This window comes from Sinohyriopsis cumingii, chromosome 11, assembly GCF_028554795.1.
Source record: "Sinohyriopsis cumingii isolate HCF-2022 chromosome 11, ASM2855479v2, whole genome shotgun sequence".
NCBI classification, from domain to species: Eukaryota; Metazoa; Mollusca; class Bivalvia; order Unionida; family Unionidae; genus Sinohyriopsis; species Sinohyriopsis cumingii.
Genome location: NC_142971.1, coordinates 17,782,724 through 17,806,078, shown reverse-complemented (window position 1 = coordinate 17,806,078; position 23,355 = coordinate 17,782,724). Strand labels below are relative to the sequence as shown.

Genomic DNA, 23,355 nt, shown 5'->3' with positions numbered 1-23,355 from the left:
TTAGACATAATAATTTAAATAAGATCAGTATGGCTATTTTTATGTACACCTAGTACTAATATTAGATAGATATGTTAGGAAGTAGGAAATTTAACAGACTCGTTAGATTTGAACTAATTGCACAGGTGGTTAACACATTATTGGTACTTTTTACTGTCCATTAGCAGAAACGGGACTTGATTTGAAATAAGTACGGGCTAGCGTTTTGTTGAGTACTTAACACCCATGGCTGTCTTTTTGAGCACCTTTTTCCTCCTTTACCACGCTCGGACAGAAAAAATGAGTGTGTGGTGAGACTATTCCCACTCATGTTTAAAGCCTTTCAGTCAGGTTGTTAAGGACTAGTTAATCCTACACCTGAGTGGCTAAATTTAAAAGTAGTCTGTGAGTACATAAAAGCCTGGGAGATGAGGCTCTCTTTCCTTCCCCAGGAGTAATTAAAAATCACGCGGTGCGTTATTAAACCAGTGATATATGCTCCATTAGAGCGAAAATCACTTTAATTCAAGTAAGCAAGCAAGCAAGTTCGGGTACCGTCTCTAGCACTCTTGATGACACCAACTGTCTGGGTTATTTTCTTTCTTGCAAGCCCCTATGTTCCACTTCTGTTTGTGATAATAACTTGTGATACTTCACAATTTCTAAAGTGGAAATCTTTACAATCCGTACAAAATACAAAACTTATATGACTTTGGCTTTTGACACTTGCACAGACTCTTCACTTTATAAGTGTCACGAGAAAATTGTATATCCCATTTTTACCATTTTCAAAAACACGCACACACTTGCAACTTGACCAGAAATATGTACATCTTGTTTTGTGGATAAGTCACAGACAAGTCCAAGTCCATAGGTGGTTATGAACGTTAAGAATATCCCCTCATTTTTTCAGAAATATCAAAGCTTGTATGTGCATTTTCCCTTTTCCACTCTATATTAGTGCTTAGATTTGTTCCCAAAAAAAAGAAAAAAGAAACGAAACAATTTTGAAGAAAAAAACAACTGAATTTTGAATTCAGGTTTCTCTCTGTTTATAATTTTTTTTTCAAGTTGATGGTGCATGACAGAGTACATTCGCCTACCTTTCCAAAGTGAGAGACATTTCTTCACATGTCACTGCCTTTGTTAAATTCGGTTTCATTGGTTAGTTATCGTTAATCTTTAAGTTTTTGATGCATTTCTTTTTGATAGAAGATTTAACCTTTCTAGTGTTGTAACGGTATTTATGTTGTTTAGTCTGTTGATGAAATTATCTATAGCAAAGTGCTTAAGATTTTTTCAGGTTTTTTATTATTTCAAGCCCTACAAAAGGAGACCAAGTTTGTCTTCAAAGAGGATTGAAACTCTAAATTACACGGGCGTGAAGGAAAACATCGTTATGTTCATTCTAATCATGCTTGCCGTATCTCTTTGTGTTTTAGAGGCCATATTTCTTCTTAAGTAAATACACGCATCAATAGACAGACAGATTGGGTCATCATCCTTGAGTTTCACTGTACTTTCGGTTCTTTACTTCATACAAACCCCAAATTTATTAGTTTGGAAAAAAAAAGAAAAAAAAAGATAACATGCCCCTCAATACGGTAACCCGTCTGTTCTGACTCTACCGATGTGAGTGTGAGTGTTTATGTTAAAATGTTTAAGTGAGATATAAAAAAATGGTCAGCTTGAAAACGCGAACCAATACTGTGACGCTCAGTATTTTGATGTGGTAAGAAGAAATGGTACAACACACACAAAGAGGGCTTGTAAGTTCACATTTCAGTCTGTATGCACTGTAATGGTAACAACGCAAGAACATAGGGATTATTATGCCACACAGTCCTAGAACAAAACAATGCATCACCCGTTGTAAGCCATTTCATTGGCTATACTTATTTTCTTACCGCGTTCACTTCGAATTGACTTGAGTAGCTATTCACACAGTGACGAGAATGGCCATGCTTTACTGGGTCTATCCTATAGGCGATTTATATAAAAAAAATATTTTAAAAAATTAAACTAATGCACGAACAATGGTTCCATGGGCGATCCCATGGAAATTGCGTCCGTCTTATTGCAAAATACATCAACATTTAATTTAACCGTGCAGATCGCTAGAACAAACCTCTGATCATATACATTTTGAAAAGTGTTGTGTGACACGGATCGCCATTGTCGCTTGGTGTCTGCTTTCTTCTTCGAAAAGAGATCGTTTCGTCTTGACTATAAAAATTTAATTTGACTAAGTTTTACGCACTACTTGAACTCATACATTTCACGTTGTAGGTGTAAGCCGTCGTTCTCAGTTTTCTGGAAGTTCGTTTTTGCGTTTCTCAGATGTGATACTATTTTTTATGGACCGAACGAAATTTCTTTTGGCGTGAATCAGGACTCGTGGTTTTGTGGCATAATGGAGAGCATTGATGAAAGCTCAGTTATGTCGTCTTCGAAATCGCTGACACGGATCTGAGCTAACACTTCAGGTTTTGTGTGAGGCGATACGGTACATCATTGCCTTTTACTTCCTCAATGAAATCGTTTCATCTTATTGCAAAATTACATTTGACTAGGTTTCATACGCAGCAGGTCCCTGTATATAAGGAGAGTGTCTTAGCGTCAGAGTATTCATTCCACTCTCAAACGATCAAGAAGATGGAAGAGTCAGCAGAGATCGACCTGCTGGTCAAATATTTGCTAAAAGTCATACGAAAGCATAATTCACAGGCGAAAGTGGCAACAAAACTTACTCTTTTGGTCGTTGATTTGATGAGAGTCATACGAAAGTGTGTGCTAATGAAGTTTGCTATATCTGCAAAGGTAAATGGGTATTTGTCTCCAGAATACCTGCTTCGTCTAAGAAAGAGAGACAAAAGTCAAGATACCTAATATCGTTGTCAGGAGAAAGGACACTGGAATTCAGAGTGCCCTACGAGAAAAGAGAAGAAACAGAAACAAGACGAAACAGAGAAGAGGGATTCAGAAGAAGAAGAAGAAATTGAAGATGATGAAGAACTTGTGCCAGTAAAGACATGGAAATGGAAAAATTGACAATGTGAGCCGATGCGTTGGCCCTGATGTGAAATTTCATACTACCTTCTAAAAGAGAATAGACCAGAAAGAAAACGTAAGTGTCTCTTGGTCTTGACATTGTATAATAAGGATGGCGTGTTTTGTTTTTTACTCACACTTTATGAAATTGTGCTCTTTCACCTCTCTCTATCCCTCTGGATCATGTTTTAGTTAGAATTGAAATGGAAGGATGTTTTCCTTCACGCACGCTCTTTAGGCATGCAAGTCCGTAAACAATAGTCAGTCTATTCATCCATCATTTTGTGTCTTGATGTTTCCTAAATCACACACTGATGCCATAAAATAACGGGTTAAATGGGTTTTGTAGTGTTGGGAGTAGGGGGTGGGGTGTAGGTGTTTGGCAGAGTTGGTCATTGCAGGTGAGGGCTTAGGTGCTTTCAAAAAACTTTTTCTTCTTCACTCTGTGTTGATGGAATATAATGGGTTATTTTCTTCACTCTCTGTTGATAGTATATATATAAAGGGTTATTTCTTCACTCCGTGTGGATAGTGTATAATGGTTTTCTTCTTCCCTCTGTGTTTTGCGTGTGTGTGTGTGTGTGTGGGGTGTGTCTGTGTGTGTGTGTGTGTGTGTTCGCGTACGTTGTGTAGATCGTATATTTGGTTGTTTTTTTCTTCTTCTCCCGAGTGTGGATAGTATATTTGGGGTTTTTATGCGTTTGCGTACGTTTGTGTGGATAGTATGTTTGGGGTTTGTATGCGTTCGCGTACGTTTGTATGGATAGTATATTTGGGGTTTGTATGCGTTCGCGTACGTTTGTGTGGATAGTTTATTTGGGGTTTGTATTATCTCCCTTCTGTGTTGATAGCATATTTGGGGTTTGTTTTTTCCTCTTCCCTCTGTGTGTGTGTGTATTGGTCTCTGTTTGTCCCTTTAAAACTCACTTTATCCCTATCAGATACACGCTACCTACCTACCTACACTAGCGCGTATTCAAGTCAGCCACTTGCAACACTGTTGCCATTTATCCCCTAGTGTTCAGTACAGTGACGTCACTGACGCTGGAAATTTTTTCAGACTATAAATATGGACTTGGGGATTTCCACATTTTGTAGCTATACATATATACCAGAGTTCATAAACAGGAACGTCACTCAAGCTGAAGCTATAAAAAGATAGTCGGATTTTCCAAAGGAATAACCCACAAGTTGGGGCTATAAATAGATAGTGGGATCTCATAGGAATTTTAGCTGATTATAGCTATAAATAGATACATGGGTGTTTATCCACGATCGTCACACAAGTTGATATTGTAAGTTGTTACTAATTTTATCCATTTTATAGTGTGTGTGTGTGTGTGTGTGTGTGTGTGTGTGTGTTCGCGTACGTTGTGTAGATCGTATATTTGGTTGTTTTTTTCTTCTTCCTCCCGAGTGTGGATAGTATATTTGGGGTTTGTATGCGTTAGCGACTTTGTGTGGATAGTATATTTGGGGTTTGCATGCGTTCGCGTACGTTTGTGTGGATACTTTATTTGGAGTTTGTATTATCTCCCCTCTGTGTTGATAGTATATTTGGGGTTTGTTTTTTCCTCTTCCCTCTGTGTGTGTGTGTGTGTGTGTGTGTGTGTGTGTGTGTGTGTGTGTGTGTGTGTGTGTGTGTGTGTGTGTGTGTGTGTGTGTGTGTTGGTCTCTGTTTGTCCCTATAAAACTCACTTTATCCCTATCAGATACACTCTACCTACCTACCTACAGTAGCGCGTATTCAGGTCAGCCACTTGCAACGCTGTTGCCATTTATCCCCTAGTGTTCAGTACAGTGACGTCACTGACGCTGGAAATTTTGAGACTATAAATATGGACTTGGGGATTTCCACATTTTGTAGCTATACATATATACTAGAGTTCATAAACAGGAACGTCACTCAAGCTGAGGCTATAAAAAGATAGTGGGATTTTCCAAAGGTATAACCCACAAGTTGGAGCTATAAATAGATAGTGGGATTTCATAGGAATTTTAGCTGATTATAGCTATAAATAGATACATGGGTGTTTATCCACGATCGTCACACAAGTTGATATTGTAAGTAGTTACTAATTTTATCCGTTTTAGTCTAAACCATTGTAACTTAATTTTCGGGGATATGTTTATTTTCCTTTAGATTCTGAGACAATTTCGTCATTTTAGCTTTACTTTTAGTCACATCCATTTTGTCGTTGAGCATTTCCTTGATTATAGCTATTTATAGCATCATTACAATTATGCAAATTTTTGAACACCCCATCAAGATTTCAGGTCTTGGTAATGCTTTATATATAAATCTCACGCTTGTACTAGTGTATGTATGTCTCTGTCTCTGTTGTGTTTGACCCTCTATCATCATTGTCCCTAGACAATCCCACCATGTTCCATTCCCCTTGACGCTATACAGTCCCACCCTGTTTAAATTCCTTTGACGCTATACAGTCCCTATTCCCATGTTCAATTCCCCTTGACGCTCAACAGTCCCACGATTTTTTCTCCATGTTAATTTCCCTTGACGCTATATGTTCCCACGATTTTTCTCCCATGTTAAATTTCCCTTGACTCTATATGTTCCCAGGGGGTGTTTTGAATGCTAAGTCCCATTGACGCTATAGTATCCCACTTAACTTCTCATTTGTCATCACATCCTGGACTTGAAACACCAATGCTACGTGCAAAAATACCAACCCCAACCAGAGAAAGAGGATGGTCACAAGAAGAAAAACAATTTCATCTTTTTCGATTTCGAATGCATGAAAGAGACTGGCATTCACATTCCTAATTTCTGCGTGGCTCATCGAGCGTGCGAGAAGTTCATTCAAGAACCTATCTTCAGTCATTGCCCTCACTGCAGCAAGATTCCTGGAGGACGTGAAAAAATCTTTCGAGGACCGAACACGCTAGCTGATTTCGCTCGATGGGTCTTAGACCCCATCGACAAGACGTGGAGCCAAGAGGACATCGAACGTTACGGAGATTGTCATCGTCATGCCACGGAGATGGCTCACAATTTCTCCGGATACGATGGACAGTTTCTTCTCAGATACTATACGGAACATGGAACCGAACGTCCTAAAGTGACTTTGAACGGAGCCAAAATCATTTTCATGCAAGTGGGACAAGTACAGTTTAAAGATTCGATGAGCTATTTGGCCATGCCTTTGAGTCGAATGCCTAAAACGTTTGGAATGACAGAAATGGCTAAAGGGTACTTTCCACACTTTTTCAATACGGAAGCCAATCAACACGCCGTTCTACCCCATTTACCTGAGGCTCACTATTACGACCCCGACAACATGCGTACCGAACAACGAGAAGCTTTCTACGCTTGGTACCAGACTCACGCCTCGGACCCTTTCGACTTTCAGGAAGAAATGCTAAAATATTGTCGTTCCGACGTGGACATTTTACGGCGTTGCTGTGGAAAATTTCGAGAACTGTTCATGGAACACGGAGGGGTCGATCCTTTGAAAGAAGCTTGCACCATTGCCAAAGCGTGTTCCTTAGTGTATCGACTACGATTCATGCTTGAAAACACCGTGGCTGTCATCAGCCCTCAAACGACCAACTTTGTCAAACGTCAATACTCGGTCAAAGCCCTACGTTGGTTACATTACTTGTGCGACAAGGAAAACAAATGGATTCAGCATGCCCGCAACGGAGGGGGTGAAAAGACCATCGGAACGTATTCGGTAGATGCCTGGGACTTAGAAAACCCAAAGATTGTGTACGAGTTTAACGGTTGCTTATTTCACGGATGTCCCGTCTGTTACCCTGATCGTAGCACTAAAAATCAGTTTCTACAAAGAACCATGGAAGACTTGTACCAGGACACTTGTCAGCTGCTCCTAAAGTTGGAAATGGAAGGATACCAAGTGGTGGAAATATGGGAACACGAGTACGATCACCGTATGAAAACCGATCCCGAGTTTAAACGCCTCGTGGAAAGTTACCAGTTCATGGACCCGCTGAGCCCGAGGGATAGTTTGTACGGAGAAAGGACCAATGCCACCTGTTTGCTGTACCAAGCCGACGAAGAGAAAGGAGAAGAAATCAAATACTTGGACGTGCGTTAGCTGTATCCCTACGTGTGCAAATATTGTCGCTTTCCTGTAGGGCACCCGCAATTGTTAACGGAACACATCGACCTGAAAAACATTCGACAATACGAAGGCTTGATCAAGTGTAAAGTTTTGCCTCCCACGAACCTATACCATCCCGTCTTAACTCACCATTGTCAAGGGAAACTGATGTTTCCATTGTGCCGTACTTGTGCCGAAACGTGCAACCAAGACCAACCTTGTCAGCACACCCAGGAAGAACGTGCCTTGATGGGAACCTGGGTCAGCGTAGAAATGTCCAAAGCTCTGGACATGGGATACCAACTGTTAGAAGTGTACGAAATTTGCCACTTTCCCAAGACAAAACAATACCACAAGGGTGATCCTAATCAGAAAGGCATTTTCGCTGACTACGTGGATGCCTTTTTGAAACTGAAACAAGAATTCAGCGGCTATCCTTCCTGGTGTCACACTCCCGCAGACAAAATACAATTCAAAGTATAGAGCGTAAGACTCAAGTCCAACGAGAAACTCGGGTGTGATTCTATGCCTCACGATCACATCACCAATGCAATACCACATCTTAGTTGTACTAATGCCATGACAAACTACGTGCAACCAGTGAAACTTCCAGACCACAAAACTTTACCTTATGGACATGCTGATATCACCCAGTATAAAAAGGGACGACTTCCAAGAACGACACTTCTTTGCGAGGACAAGCGACGAGAAAGATGAATAACTCTACGCAGAGGAAAAAAGAGAAGGAACAAACATCATTGACCTCTTTCACCACCATACCGTCACAGCAAAGTGCGTTCAAGAAGGGAAAGGATTCAATAGACCTAAAGGAGTATTTTAGCATCCAAATGACCCAGACAGCGGCCTCGAGAAAATTTAGAACGACAACTTACACCTACACGGTGAAATTTAAAGACTTCGCGTCTGACGTTCCAGCCGAGGAAGTATCAGGTTTCATTACGGATCTACTTGACTCACTGTTAGAGGAACTCAAATGTCATTGTCAAGTCAAAGATGAAGGTCGTTTGAGCCTATCTATGTATCACGACAGTTTGAACTCGCCTGTATGTCTCGGATTTAGCACACCTGCAGAAATAACTTCTTCCAAACTTTTGAGGGCTATTGAAGACGTGCGGTCGGTGAGAGAAAAATTTGACATCACCGATGGAAAAGTGACTATTCATATGGCATATGTTGTACCTCCATGGGAAGAAGACGATCACTGCTCTTGATCTGCTTACCGATAAGTGTACCTAGCACGATGGACGTAACAGCAGATTTACGACTGACAGGGAATACGAGATCGGAAACATCTATGCTGGGACACAAGTGGTAGCTGACCAGATTTTAAACAACGTGTGTAACGGATAGAGAGACAAACACGAACTTTCTCTTATTTGATTGTTTGTTACTTGTTTTGTTTTAACTTTTTCTTATAAACGAACATTTAATGTAAATTCCTTGCATATGAAGTGATTTTAGAAAGGAGTGAACGTTAATTTTAAACATTAGTTTACTAGAGTCAATAACTAAACAACTCGTAAATATGTTTCTTTTATGTTCAAATGTTTATGTATTTAATGGATAGTGCTTAGACCAAAGCACAGGCCAGAGAGCCCATGTATATATGTACTTGAATAAATGTTTTGAACCCATACAACAGACTTTTCTTTATCGAGTCTCTATTCTATCTGTGAGTCTTTCTTTAGAATATTTCTGTCCTCTTTTCTGTGTATTTGAATGTGTATTTGTTTGTTTCTGTATGTCTATGTTTGTCCCTATCAACCCTTTGTCCCTACAAATACATTTCACCCTATAAAAGGTTTTGACCCTATAAACCTATGACGTTACCAATGTTTAATTCCCACTGATCCCCAGGTGACATTCCCATGTTCAATTTCCATGTTCAATTCCCCTTGTCGCTAGAGTGACCCAGGGTTTTTCTCCATATTAAATTTCCCTTGTCGCTAGAGTGGCCCAAGGGGTTCTGTAATGCTAATTCCCATTGTCGCTAGGGTGGCCCCATATACTACTCCTGTCTCTTAATGCATTAAACATTTACGTAAATACGATTCTTCTGTTCCGTTTTATACTGGCGAACTTTTTGAAAACAGACTATAATAAATCTAATAACATTGATTATATGACATGTCGGAACTATCTAAAATCCTGAATATTAGAACAACAAAACTGTTCTATCCTATAGTACAGAGAGGAAACAAATACAATTTTATAATTCACGTACCTCTACATCTGGAGATTTGCTCCGTAAATCGGACCGTTCACCGATAAGACTTTTAATGTTGTAAATTAGAATGATACCTTGCAACTATAAATACACTCGCTATTGTCCAATCCACGGCCTGTAAGCTCAAGTTATATAGATTTTCTCATCATAAAAGCACTTTGGTTGAGCAGCACTGACTGAGAAGAATTCAATATATTGAATCAATGTACGATATAAATAAAGCACCATAAGGTAACACTGTGCGCAGAAACGAAACCCGAGTATATTTTGTTCGAAACATAATATATAAACAATAAATATACACATTTGCATGACACGTGGCTTAAATAATCGATCTTTCTAAATAGCTCTTAAAGAAAAAAAACGAACAAACAATGTTGTTGAAATTTCCACTTTTTTAAGTCAGAGAATAGTAGCGTTTTGGGGGAAGTAAAAATGTAAAATTTGAAAAATAATAACAGTAGATATATATAAAGATGAAAATACATTTTTAAATGTCATAAAGATCTCATTCGCCAGTTGAATATTTTATTGGTGAATATAACTTGGTGCTATTGAATCGGTAAAACATGAAAAATAATACAAACTAAACAGATCTTTGGTGATATGTGTTCCAGTTATTATTAATCACGAGATGTATAGTGTGAAAATGACTGAAGCAGTATAGGTACAACGATAAACTCTTTTAGTGCACAACGTGTACACATTATTTTATAGACATGCGAGCATACCGAAGGTACAGTGTAGATTGAGAATACCCTTCTCAATGGGATATGAGACCTCCGGTACAATTATAACGTAGTGAAAAGTAAAATCAATTCTTATTAAAAGTTTGTTCCTTTTGTTGTTAAAGCTTTGACAATATCTCTCTCATGTTTTGTGACACATTCACCTTCAGTGAAGATAGTGTGCATTGATATTTTATTGTCGTTTCTTATGAAGTCCATCAAAATATGATCGTTGTCTGTAAAATCTATTACAGAATTCTACAAGTGCACGATCACTTATATTTCAAATGTCTGCAATAAAAGCTAGTTTGGTTATGTTCGTCGGTTTATCTTTCAGATAGTGAATTTGACCATAGTCATCGTATAAAAATATGTGTACCTTGTTAGTAATCAACCAGTAAGTATCTAACTACTTATCAATGAATGTGTGTTCTAAATCTATTACTTTTCATCTTTACAAAAATCGCATTTTGTCACAAGCCTTTTTGTACTTAAAAGTTGGAGAGAGAGAAAATGATATGATTGCAAATAGCTTTTGTGCTTATGAAACAGCAGATAGTACAAAAAATGTCTGGCCACAATTATTCGCTCCACATATTATGATGTTATCAGTTATATCAGTCAGATGTATACTGACCTTTTTGTTTTTTTTGATCATATGAATCGAAATAATCGTTACGTTTTTGGTCACCTAAATTTCTTTTGATGAAAGTCACAACCTTGTTGCAAGTTAGTAAATCAAGAATGTTGACAGTTTGTATTTGATTAGGTTAAAAATAGTGTCTGTGAATTTGATGAGTCAATTAAATATTTATTATTTGAATACAGAGAAGAAAATGTTTAAATAAGTAAGTTAAAGCATTGTTTAAAAGGAACATTATCATTGATAAATAAGACAAAATTAAGCATTTGGATTTGATTTTCTTGATGTTATTTACTTCCTCCTGGTTATACCAAAGCATGCATTTTTAATAACAACAACTGCTATTTAATCAGGTATCGTGTGTGTTTCTCAGATCAAACAGATACACTGTCAGTATAGAAATTTTTAAGGTTTCGTTTATTAAATTCTGTGCATTTTTGTTATTCACCCAAGAAAGACTGTAGCTTATATAAACTAATATCAGTATAGGCATGTTATGTCAAAGTGGATATCTGTCTCTCTCGTAATATATTCATAAAATAATTGAATTAAATTTATGTGTCTATTTCAATCCGAATCTGCAGTGTACTCGGAGGTAATCCTATCGTACAGAATAAACACATTTACCAGTTTGCAATCATGATTGCCACCTTTTATCGCTTCAGCAACTTCTGAAAGTGTAATTTTAAATCTGAAATCTGGAGAAATTGCTCGCTGATACAGTCGCTTTATGAGAAACTGGACGTCCAGTGATACTATTAACATATTTCCAATAACTATCAAGTAATGTGCTATTATAGTTTCTTGAAACTATGAATATTATCGTACTGTTTAGGTCAGTAATATTTGTGCCAAAATTACTCATTGACTATTAAATTATTGATCGTTTTATTGGATTTTCTTGTTACACTGTAGATAACTGTTCCAAAAGAGACTTATCGTGTTATAGTCTCCCCCGAGATTTGCTTTATTTCATCCATAACACCTTCCAATGCCTCTATTTATGTGTATATGCCCTGTCCGAATGGTAGGATATCTTATGTAACATTACATAAAGGATCTGCTCCTTCTCTTGTTTCGTGCAAGGCTTCTATACAACTCGAAGAGGCTCTGAATCTCTGCGCCAGCAGTTCCTGTGCACCGAAGATAATTATTTATGTTCGCATCAATCTGTTTCTTTTTTATTAACTGCAGACGTTTTATACCCCATTTTAGTACCACTCCGCTCACTCCATGTCTTCATAACGTTCAAATGATTATCCCACACCAATTGTTTCAAAATATGTCCTAGCTTAAAAATGTTCTACTGATTTTATTAGACTGGTAGCAATACGAGTACGAGTATCAGGCTCGACCGAAGTGGATATGTGAGAAAGCTAGCAAGTAGCTGGTGTTTCTTCCCGGGATTTTTCTCCAGAATTTTCCTCCACCAGTTATGCTAGCCACCATCTATAACCTCTCTTGTGTTGACAAATTCCAGACCTGCCTGTCATGGAGGAGCTAGATACACAGCCCACCCTGGAAGAGCTCGGAAAAGCCATCGATTGCATTGCCTGTGGGAAGGCTCCTGGAAGCGATGGCATTCCGCCTGAAGTCCTCAAGAGCGGAAAACTAATACTGCTCCAAACCCTACACACACTCCTCTGCCTTTGCTGGGAACAGGGATACATCCCACAGGACATGCGTGACACCAACATCGTCACTTTGTACAAAAACAAAGGAGACCGTAGCGACTGCAACAACTATCGGGGCATCTCCCTCCTCAGCATCGTCGGAAATGCTTTCGCCCGTGTTGCCTTGGCGCGCTTGCAGATCCTAGCCTCCCGCGTCTACCCAGAGTCCCAGTGTGGATTTCGAGCCTGCAGGTCAACTGTAGACATGATCTTCTCACTACGTCAGCTGCAGGAGAAGTGTCACGAGCAGCAGATGCCCCTCTACATTGCCTTCATAGACCTGACGAAGGCGTTTGACCAGGTTAGCCGGAGTGGACTCTTCAGACTCCTGCAGAAGATCGGCTGCCCCCCCCCCCACGTCTGCTTCAATGGTGCAACGTCTGAAGCATTCCCAGTCATCAGCGGAGTCAAACTAGGCTGTGTCCTTACGCCGACGCTCTTTGCCATCTTCTTCTCCATGCTTCTCCAGTACGCATTCAAGGACTGCAGCGAGGGAGTGTACATCCATAACAGGGCTGACGGCAAGCTGTTCAATATCGTCCGTCTCTGTGCTAAGACTAAAGTCACAGAGGTACTCATCCGTGAATTGCTCTTCCCCGACGATGCAGCCTTGACATCAGACACGGAAGATGGACTGCAGCAACTGGTATGCCGCCTCTCCCATGCTTGTAAGGAATTTGGACTGACCATCAGTTTGAAGAAAACGAACGTCATGGCGCAGGACGCAGACTCCCCTCCCTCTGTCACCATCGACGGGTACAACTTGGAAGTTATCGAGAACTTCACATACCTCGGGTCTAACATCTCCAGCTCACTCTACATTGAGTCTGAGGTGAATGGCAGGATTGCCAAGGCAGCAGCAGTGATGGCCAGATTTAACCAGATAGCCTGGAACAACCCCAGTCTCACAGAGAAGACCAAACTGCGTGTCTACCAAGCCTGTGTACTCAGCTTACTTCTCTACAGCAGCGAAACATGGACCACCTATGCAAGACACGAGGAGAAACTCAACAGCTTCCACCTGAGATGTCTGCAGCGCATTCTGCACATCCAGTGGCAGGACAAAGTACCCAACACAGAGGTTCTAGAAGGCACCAACATGAACAGCATGTTCTCCATTCTCAGCGAGAGGCGCCTTCGCGGGCTTGGCCATGTCAAGAGAATGGACCCAGGTCGCATTCCCAAGGACCTGTTATATGGGGAGTTAGCAGAAGGTGCACGACCAACTGGACGTCCACATCTGCGCTACAAAGATGTTTGCAAGAAGGATATGAAGATGGCAAACATCAATGTCAACGACATGGAGAGCTGTGCAAACAACCGTTCCAGCTTGAGTCTAGCTGTCAGGCAAGGAGTTCAAAACGCAGAGGAAGAGAGAAGAATAAAACAAGCTAAAAAGAGAGCTAGAAAGAAGGATAAGCAAAAGCGTACCTTGGAGCTACAGCATCGTCTCCCGTAGACGGTCAGATGCCAAGAAGTTGACAAATGGCGTTAAGACCCATAACAACAACAATTATATGGAATACATCATACTATGCTTGAGTTTCCTTACGATTTGGCAGCTTCGTTAGCTATGTGATAAATATATGTTACATATATACCATGAAAGTCTTATAGGTTTCCATCATTCATCTGATGCTAATACTCAATACATTAAACATTTTACCCTTGTTTAATAATGTGTAATGGACAATAACATTGTATGCGGCAAAGTCACCGTTAAACAATATTTTAAATGGCAATGCCTCTAGCAATGTGCAATAATGCCACTTAAATAGTTTTGGTTTAGTTTATCCGATCAATGATGGCGTGTAAATGTCTGAGTTTGATAACCTAACCAACTGTATCTAATTCATTGGATGCTTGTAAAGTTCCTGACCATTAGATTCCAACATTGTGTCCATGGTATTGGTTACGAATCCTGTGTAATTTAACTTTCGATTTCTGTTTCAAAAATTGAAATTAATACCTCATTCTCTATCACCAAATGAAGCTATTCCCTGTTTTAACGTTTTAAAATACTAATTGCCATCTATGGTACCAAAGTAATTTGTAAACTAAGTTACTTTCCATATAATTTGGTCAAATTTTACATAGCTCTTTTTGCTGTACAAAGTCTCTATAACCATTTTGGGAACTAGAGATTCCAAATCTCTAAACTCCGACTTCCTATATCACTTTGCTTTCCAACATGTTTTTATTTCCATTCAGTATTTTACATTAAGGGCTTTTGTAGCAATACTTACCAGGGAAATGCTCACACTAGCAATAGCTAAAGGAACAAAGAATGGGACTATTCCCTATAGACACAATTCAAATAAAGGAAGGTCTGTATAGCTATAATAATATCGATTCCAGCATCGAACCATTTCAAACCATTACATGAGATTCTGCAACATTTGGGGGGGGGGCATGTTTATTTTTTTCAAACTCCATGAGCAAATAATTTGTATGACTCGTTAGTATTTTTAGAGGTTGCTCTTGTTCATTTGTTGTTGCATTTCACGTCATGTATTTCAATTAATTGATCCAAAAATAAAAGCTACTCTACGTACTGTGTAGAAATATATTGCTGTGTATATAAATAATATTGTGTGATTGACCCGTACCAATAACCTATGGTAGAAGGTGGAGTTACATGTCACGCAGGATAAACATGACTACTAAGTTTGATTCTGACCTTATGATTTTCTCGAAACAAATTTTGTTGACAGTTGGATGGACAATTTCATTAAAATGACATGGTAGTGGGAATCTATATAAAAATGTTGATAATTAGAATGTTCTGATAATGAACTCTTGGTCCTCCTGGTTTTCAAAATATGTCTTAGCTATCTTAAGAATCGTTATGGGTGAAATGCTCATTACTGTCTTAAAATGCGACGCAGAATAAGTCATCTTGCTGTGCTCAGGTTTATTTGGAGAGGATTCATTTTTTAAAAATTCTGGAATTGCAAAGTGCGTATAAATACTTTTGGACGTGTAGAGCTACAATTTACCTAACTTATAAATAGTGTTTATTCGAGTTTTACGTTAGTAACTACAGTGATAGCTATGCTATCAGATAAATGCCATTTTGGTATCACATAGTCGTTTGTGAATTGATTGGACGATAAGGAAATAATAAACATCAGAACTTATTATATGTCCTTATCTAAGACGAAATTTTCTAAATAAAATTGTATGTTGATCACGAAATAGTGTAGGGTAAATTGTTTATTTTATAGATGATTACGTCATATTATTTGTTGAATATTAATGTGTTTAATAGTTGCATCATCAATCAAAGGTGTCACCAAAGCAAGGTTATTGTATAGTGTTTAGTATGCTATTCGAAAAAGCGCATCACAGCAGCTCCTGCATTGACGAGTAATAAAATGAATGATTGCCTTTTTTATGATCAATATTGTGCTAATATTTGGAAAGTTTCATGTCAGAGACAATTTGAGGCACAGTATAATGTGGAGACCACACATAATAATCGGACAGCTGTGCTAAGCACATCATCGTCATCAAAGAGTTTTGTCTCTGGATAACCTTTCACCCCATTGTTGTCTTCTTTTTAGAATTGTACTGTTTAAGATACATTGTCAGTCTGAACAAAACCATACTGTGTTACCTCGATAGAAGCGTCCAAACTGTTGTTATATCGCATTTTGCTACCTATGTTATTTACAGTAGCACCAGGTGTCAAAGGTAAAATGTCCCCAGCATAGTTGAGCTTAATATTAGAATTTCGTAAACATTGTTGGCTTTTATCATCATGTTTTTGTCTGTGTCAGGATCAATCTATCGTAAATGTGATAGCTCCGTTAGGTTTTCACGAATGTCTGAGACTTTCATGATAGTAATGGATGTTATGCTTTCCAAATAATCACCTAAAATGTTAATGTAATAGAACGTTATGATTTGATTTAGACTCGCTATTCTTTTGTATGTAAGTCTGGTTCTATCTGAAATATAAAATTATAGCCAGCCTGCTTGATTGTTGTTGAGACAACATTGCCTGCTGAATAATTAATTTCAAGGCCTACAATATTTCAATGTATTCAACAGTAAGTTTAGGTAGATAACACAACAAATGTGATGGGCTTAGCGACAATATGGTGTACCGTCGGTTGATGATGTATCCGCAATTATGATGTATTGGGCAGTTACAATTTCTTAATTCATATCGAATTATATGGTGTTGTCATTTGATTTAAGTACACTGTCATCGAGTATTTTTACAGACAGAGAGCAGTTTGCGCATCTGGAAATATAGATGAAAGATATACTGATTTCACAAACTCAAAACTAGTACCTGGTAAGTCTTTGGTGTTAAACTCCTGTAGGAAATATATCAAACGGCTGTTACCATCCACACTACCCCATTTACGTGCTTTTACCAAAATTTCATATCAGAGTGACATTCATCGAGTCATCAACGTCAAATTTTAAACTGGAGTTTTACTAACATGTTTTGTGGCTTGCATATGGTAAACACAATTTTCACAGTAGGAAATTCCTGTTATTAAATAGTTATAAAATTGTTCAGTGGAGCGTTAAAACAAATTCAATATTTTTGAAATATAGTTTTTAACGGAACTTTGAAATGAGTTAAATGTGTTTAAAATGTAAAGGATTAATGGAGGGTTAAAATGAGTTACTTGACAAGAATAAGGTGTTGTACTTGATAATTATTTGAATATCAAGCCCAGTTTTCGATGATAAAGAACAAATAATTTCAGTGAGGCTGTACAGGTAACATTGCTGAACAATGTTGTATTATTACATATACATCCAATATGAAATTGGCTTTTCTTGTGCAAACACATTGATCTTCTATTTAGTATTTTCTTATTCACATTTCAGGTTATGTGGAGTTTTTCTTAACCTATTCATTCTGTATATTTCTCAACCACATTTCTTTCCTTTCCATTCACCCAGTATAATTATTCTTTTATCTTCTATTTGGATTTTTCATTTCCTATATCAGTCTTTCTTCATTACATTTTAGACATTGCAGAATTGTCTGTATTACACTGGACAACAAATTTTTACAAAAGTCATGTTACTGAAATAAAATTAGTCAATTCTTATCAATTTTTATGTGCTGAACACGAATATGACAGTCAAATTGCAAAATTGGCTCTAGTTTTTTTGTAATCTGCAAGAAATTAATGTTTACATAACGAAATGCATTCCAATAGTAAAAGGTCAACTGTAATAGCCTACCTATAAAAAATCAAGTCATTGACTACATCTTAGATTTCTTCGCCTGTCTCTTGTACAGCTGTTCGGGAGCATCTCTGAGGAGTGTCCAGCAGTAGTCAGCCAGCATTGTAGTGGACCATTTTCCCTGGTATCTTTGTTCCATTGTTGCGATATCTTGATGAAAACGTTCGCCGTGTTCATCACTAACAATACCACAGTTGCTAGGAAAGAAATCCAAATGGGAATGAAGGAAGTGAATCTTTAGAGACATATTGCAGCCAAGTTTCTTATACTTCATCAACATGTCTTCTACTAGTTCCTTATAGTTTTCTGCCCTAACATTTCCGAGGAAGTTTGTAGAAACTAGGCGAAAAGCATTCCATGCTTGTTTCGCGTCACCTTGCAGCAAGTTGTTGAACCGGTCATCTTTGAAAAGCTCTCGAATCTGAGGACCCACAAAAACTCCCTCTTTAATCTTTGCTTCGCTGAGTCGAGGGAATTTTTCATGCAGGTATCGGAATGCTGGCAAAGTCCGGTCAATGGCTTTCACGAAGTTCTTCATCAAACCTAGTTTGATGTGAAGGGGTGGTAGCAAGATTTTCTGAGCCTCAACCAGAGCTGGGTGTTGGATATTCTTCTCTCCAATGGCTACATTCTGCCTGTGAGTCCATTCCTTCCTCATGTAGTGCATTTCCCTTGCTCGGCTATCCCACTCGCATAAGAAACACATGTATTTTGTATATCCTTGCTGCAGTCCCATTAAAAGGGCAACTACCTTCAAATCACCACAGAGGTGCCAGCTGTACTTGTTATACTCAATGGAATTCAGTAGCTGCCTTAAGTTATCGTATGTCTCTTTCATGTGGACAGCATACGCTACTGGAATAGATGGAAGAATGTTTCCATTGTGCAAAAGCACAGCCTTGAGACTCAGTTTCGAAGAGTCCACAAATAGTCTCCATTCTTGTGGGTCATGAGTGATTTTTAAAGCATTCATGAGGCCCTCAATATCGGAACAGAATATCAGATTACTTTCCTTTCTGAAGAAAGGCTCCAATTGCTGGTGGCGCTTTCGATATGCAGTAATTGTGACATCTTCTTCTAGAAGATTCCATTGTTGGAGTCTTGATCCTAGCAATTCTGCCTTGTTCTTCGATAAGTCCAAATCACGAATCAGGTCATTTAGTTCTTCCTGTGTTATTCTGTGTGGGGTTGATGATGCACCACAGTGAAAATCTGGATCACTGCATGCTGATGGACCAGGAGAAGAACAGGTCGACTCACCTTTGTCTTCGTCAGATGAATCAAGAGAATATTCTGCTGGAGGTTCTGGAATAGGAAGTCCCTCACCATGTGGAACTGGTCTCAATGCAGACGGAATGTTGGGGTAGACTATTCTCGACTTCTTTCGCTTCGTTATTCCGCCGGAAAGAGGAGGAACCAAGCAGAAGTAACAGTCATTTAGGTGGTTGCTTGGCTCTCTCCACACCATTGGGACTGCAAACGGCATTGATGACCTTTTGCAATTCAACCACTGTGAAAGCTGTGTTGTACATGTAGCACAGCATATATGCGGAGCCCAAGGCTTGTCTTGGTCACCAACCTTGCATCCGAAGTAAAGATGATATGCCTTCTTCACTTGAGAATTGATACTTTTCTTCTGGTTGGCAAATGTCACTTCCCCACAAATATAGCAAAAATTGTCCGCGGTATTAACACACTTTCGAGGCATTACTGTTCTTTATTGTACGTAAATGGATAAAATAATAAGTTTTATGTAACAGTAGCTTGAACTGTCTCGCACAACGTCTAAAATATTTTAAATGCTGAACCTATCTGATTGGGCTTTATATAGTACACTGCTTACGTCAGCTTCAGCAGCCGCCTGGCATTAGTATAATAGGCCTACACATGTATAGTACACTGCTGACGTCAACTTACTTCAGCAGCCGCATGGCATTAGTATTGCATTGCATCAGAAAATGATGCAATCAACTGTGGATGATGTGAGCATGATGGTATTATGCAATGTTACATCATTATTCCGGATGTTGCTGCAGTCCTACTGGAGAAATTTACACAGTGAAACATAGAAAATGAGGTATATGAATATCTTCAAAACGAGAGCCAATACAAATTTTTCACGGTTATATTCGTGTTCGGCACACCAAAATACTACAGATTAGGGCCTTTTCAAGTCAGTAATGATTTCACTGTTGACCAGTGTTATCTTTTTTTGTCTTCAATTAATTAATACTATATGCCTTTGAAACCAGAATCTTGGAAGTCTCTGTATCCACATACTGTGAAAAGTGTAATGGCTTTTACTTCATCAAAATGTTACGATTTTACGTCATCAATCAACTTTGATGAAGTTTGTGGTGCTTAATTTCACGAACATACTCGGCAGCTTCAGTAGTAAGTAATAACAGATGCAATACGTTATTGTTCATTGTAAAGACAGCTTTGTGCACCTCGACGAAGGTTTTGTTTATCCTCAAACGCACCTAATATTGCAAGTATGTCAGGTTCTATTTGCACCTCTTAGTATCCGTATGTGCAAAGTGTTGTACCGTTGCTGTATTAGCACAGCAGCTTACAACAACCATTACAATCAAATGTTTGTTTGTTATATTTCGTAGTCGATATTGTTTTTCATGATTTAATGTGTCATCGATTCAGATATATCGTGTGCTGGAAGCACAATATAATTTGCCAACCTGACAGTATTACTCTAGCCGTTGCCTCAAAGGGACACATGCATTGTGCTTTATGTTGTCATCAGTATTCTGTACAAATGACCTTTACCCAATTTGATTTCATTTTGTCTTACAATTACAAATTGTTTAGCAGCCATTTGGAATGTCACTCGAATCAATGTTGGGATTTAAATCCATTTTAAGCAAGTCACTGGATTTCTATAAATTGTTGTATCCGACGATCCTACCTGTTTTTCAATGCTATGTCACGCCTCAAAGAAAAAATATTATTTTCAACGGCATAAGATTCACTTTTAATCTGATTTTCATTGACTAAATTTCAGTATGGAACTTCTCTACATTTAACAACTTCATGCACTTTTTTAAACGAGATACCGTTGAAACATGCGTCATTATTAATGTTTTGCTTGATACCTAAACACCTGAAATACAAATCAAATACAATCTAGTATTTTGATTTAATCATGGCACACAGTCATCTTCAGACAAGTGTTATCTTGCAGAAAGAAGTAAATTGCGATACACTCACTTTCAAAATATTTTCAACTCTGTTTATGTCATTTTTGTTGAATGGAAATAATTTTTTATTATACAACATGTCCTCATCCTTTCCGTTCAAGTCTTTCAATTTGTTAAGTATTGGATCTATTATTTGTCTGAACTCAAATATTTCCTGGTAAAATTAGGAGGGTTTGCCTTTAAAAATATAAATTTGCATTACGAGAATTTGGTTTATTTCTTCTTTTTTTAATAAGGATTTAAATATGTATCAATGGTAAATTTCTGATTCGTTTTGAGAGATACACTTCAACCTTACGTTCTTTGAAAAGTCTCCACTGCATACACTAATTTGTCTGTATGAGTTGAAAAGTACTCAGAGGTTCCTCTTTTCAAGAGACCTGTAACTTTCCTGTTATACAAATCATTTATCTAAACAAATTGTATCTTTGCAGGCTTTCTTTCTTTGAAGCGTTGTATGAAAGAATCGTGTGTTATCGCTCTTATTTGTTTGAACTTTTCAGCACAAAACTGTTTTGAGAAGAGATTAATGTCAAGATGTATTTGCATATCCTTTTGTAGTTTTATATGCTTGCTTGTCAATAGCATCTGGCTGCCACTGGTAATTCATTTGACTTGGATTTTTCTATTTCGAAATCTTCTTGATTGCGTATTTAGTCGATCGCTCAGTTAACTATACTAATTCTACGTGTTCAATGTTCTTTCCGTTGAGTTTGATTTTTTTCTCACTTGCTTTACATTTGTGTAACCAACTAACAGAACAGAGTGTAATGTAATATTGAATATTGTTTTTTGTTAGCACTTTTGAGACGGTATAAAACATCCAGGGAAAATATGATATACTTTAGAATTTTTTTTCTTCAGGTGTTATAAACATCTCAACAAAAGACCTCTTGAAAAACGAACGTTTACTTTTTAAGTATTTGCGAAATTTCTTTAATCCTTCCAAGTGTATGAATTATTTCAGACTTATGGTCAAAGTTTGCATACACATGTTTGATTCAACGTTGCTTTATATAGTGTATTGTGTCTCCACGTGCTGTTTTTAATCTACTTTTTTCCCATATATTTCATCTTTGTTTTAGTCAGATCGTTATAAACTGACCTCGTAAAGTTTACGAGATATTTGAGATGCATTGTAAATCATGTTGAATACAAAATTTGGGTATTTATAACTATCAAATTATTCTTTCTTAACAATGGGCTATATAAATCGTCTTGCAATCAGAAAGAAAGAATCCATATTATAATCCTAAAAGCCAGCAATATGAGCATTATTGATATATAATTATACTATTCTATAAACACAAACCAAATCTGAGTCTAATCACATAGAAATACATGGCAAAGAAATGTCCAGTGGAGGAAATATAGATGAAATGGTGCTTACAATAAAATAGCTGTTGATAGAAGCAATATTTTGAGGTCACTGCTGCTACTTTCATTTATAGCTTTACTAGAGCCATCACCAAAACATCAACTCCAACAAAGTTATTATTATGCTTTAAACCACAAGTTAGAATAGCCTAATTGTTTCGGCTATGTTGCGAACTTTCCCATATAAAATGTCCATCCCTAATTACCTCAACGGTTTTTCTTGGGCATATTTCAATACTAGCAAACCATCCATCCGTTGTTCATCAGACTATCTATATGTCCGTGACTCTGCTTCCTCCTAAACCTCTAGAAGTTATTTCATTCATGTTGATACATATTTTGCTCAGTCATGTGATGACCATCTCCAAAATAAATATACCTTTGAGTCTCTCTAATGATATCTTGAGGGGTGGGGTAATGAAAAGTCAAAAATAAAGATTGCAATTATAGTGACAATTGTAGAATATTTTGTGACTAAACGTGATACGCGTAGTAATAGGAGGGGACATTGTATGCGTGACAGATTTTGGGTTATGACCTCTTTCTTATGATCGGACGAAGTGTGTGGAGATGGTATTTTTGAAAACGCTTAAAGAGTCACTATGATAACTCGTGAACGCAATTACAGCAGGACTCTTGTCACCGACAACTTTAATGAAGATTTAAGTCCAAGATTATAAATACAGATGAAATATTACCTTCAGGAATGTTGAACATTGTCAACTGATGTTCCAGAAAATGTCCCTCGTCAGCATCGTTTACCTCTACCAAATATCCACCGTCAAGAACGCAAATGGACTGAAACAAATCATGACATATATAATAATGAAACAAATCCCAAAGTATTATTTCATAAGAAAATTACCGCTATGACTCTTAATTAATCAATAACAGAAGTAAAACAATAAGGTACCGTTTCAAGTATACAGGAAGAATTTCGATGCTTCACATCAAATCGCCTTTTAAATTACTTCTGCGTTAGTCCTACCAATAACTGAACGTTAATGTGTCGTGAATAATATGTATTTCATAACAGAAGCCATTGGTTTCTGAAGTCATTTTGGGTAAGTGTTCAAACATCCGTAGAACTTTATAAAGTAGCATGAAAATATAAAACAAATACAACAGGTAGT

At 37.8% G+C, this 23,355-nt stretch overlaps 1 protein-coding gene across 2 annotated transcripts in view; it reads right to left on the bottom strand.

Annotated features, from left to right (window-relative positions):
• Positions 1–23,355, bottom strand: part of LOC149787683 (perlucin-like) — a 68,855-nt gene that overhangs the window by 33,305 nt on the left and 12,195 nt on the right. For both annotated transcript variants that reach the window (XM_089975634.1, XM_089975632.1), the window contains exon 3: positions 22,921–23,020. In XM_089975634.1, coding sequence (XP_089831760.1) covers positions 22,921–23,020 — 100 coding nt within the window. The remainder of the gene's footprint in view (positions 1–22,920; positions 23,021–23,355) is intronic.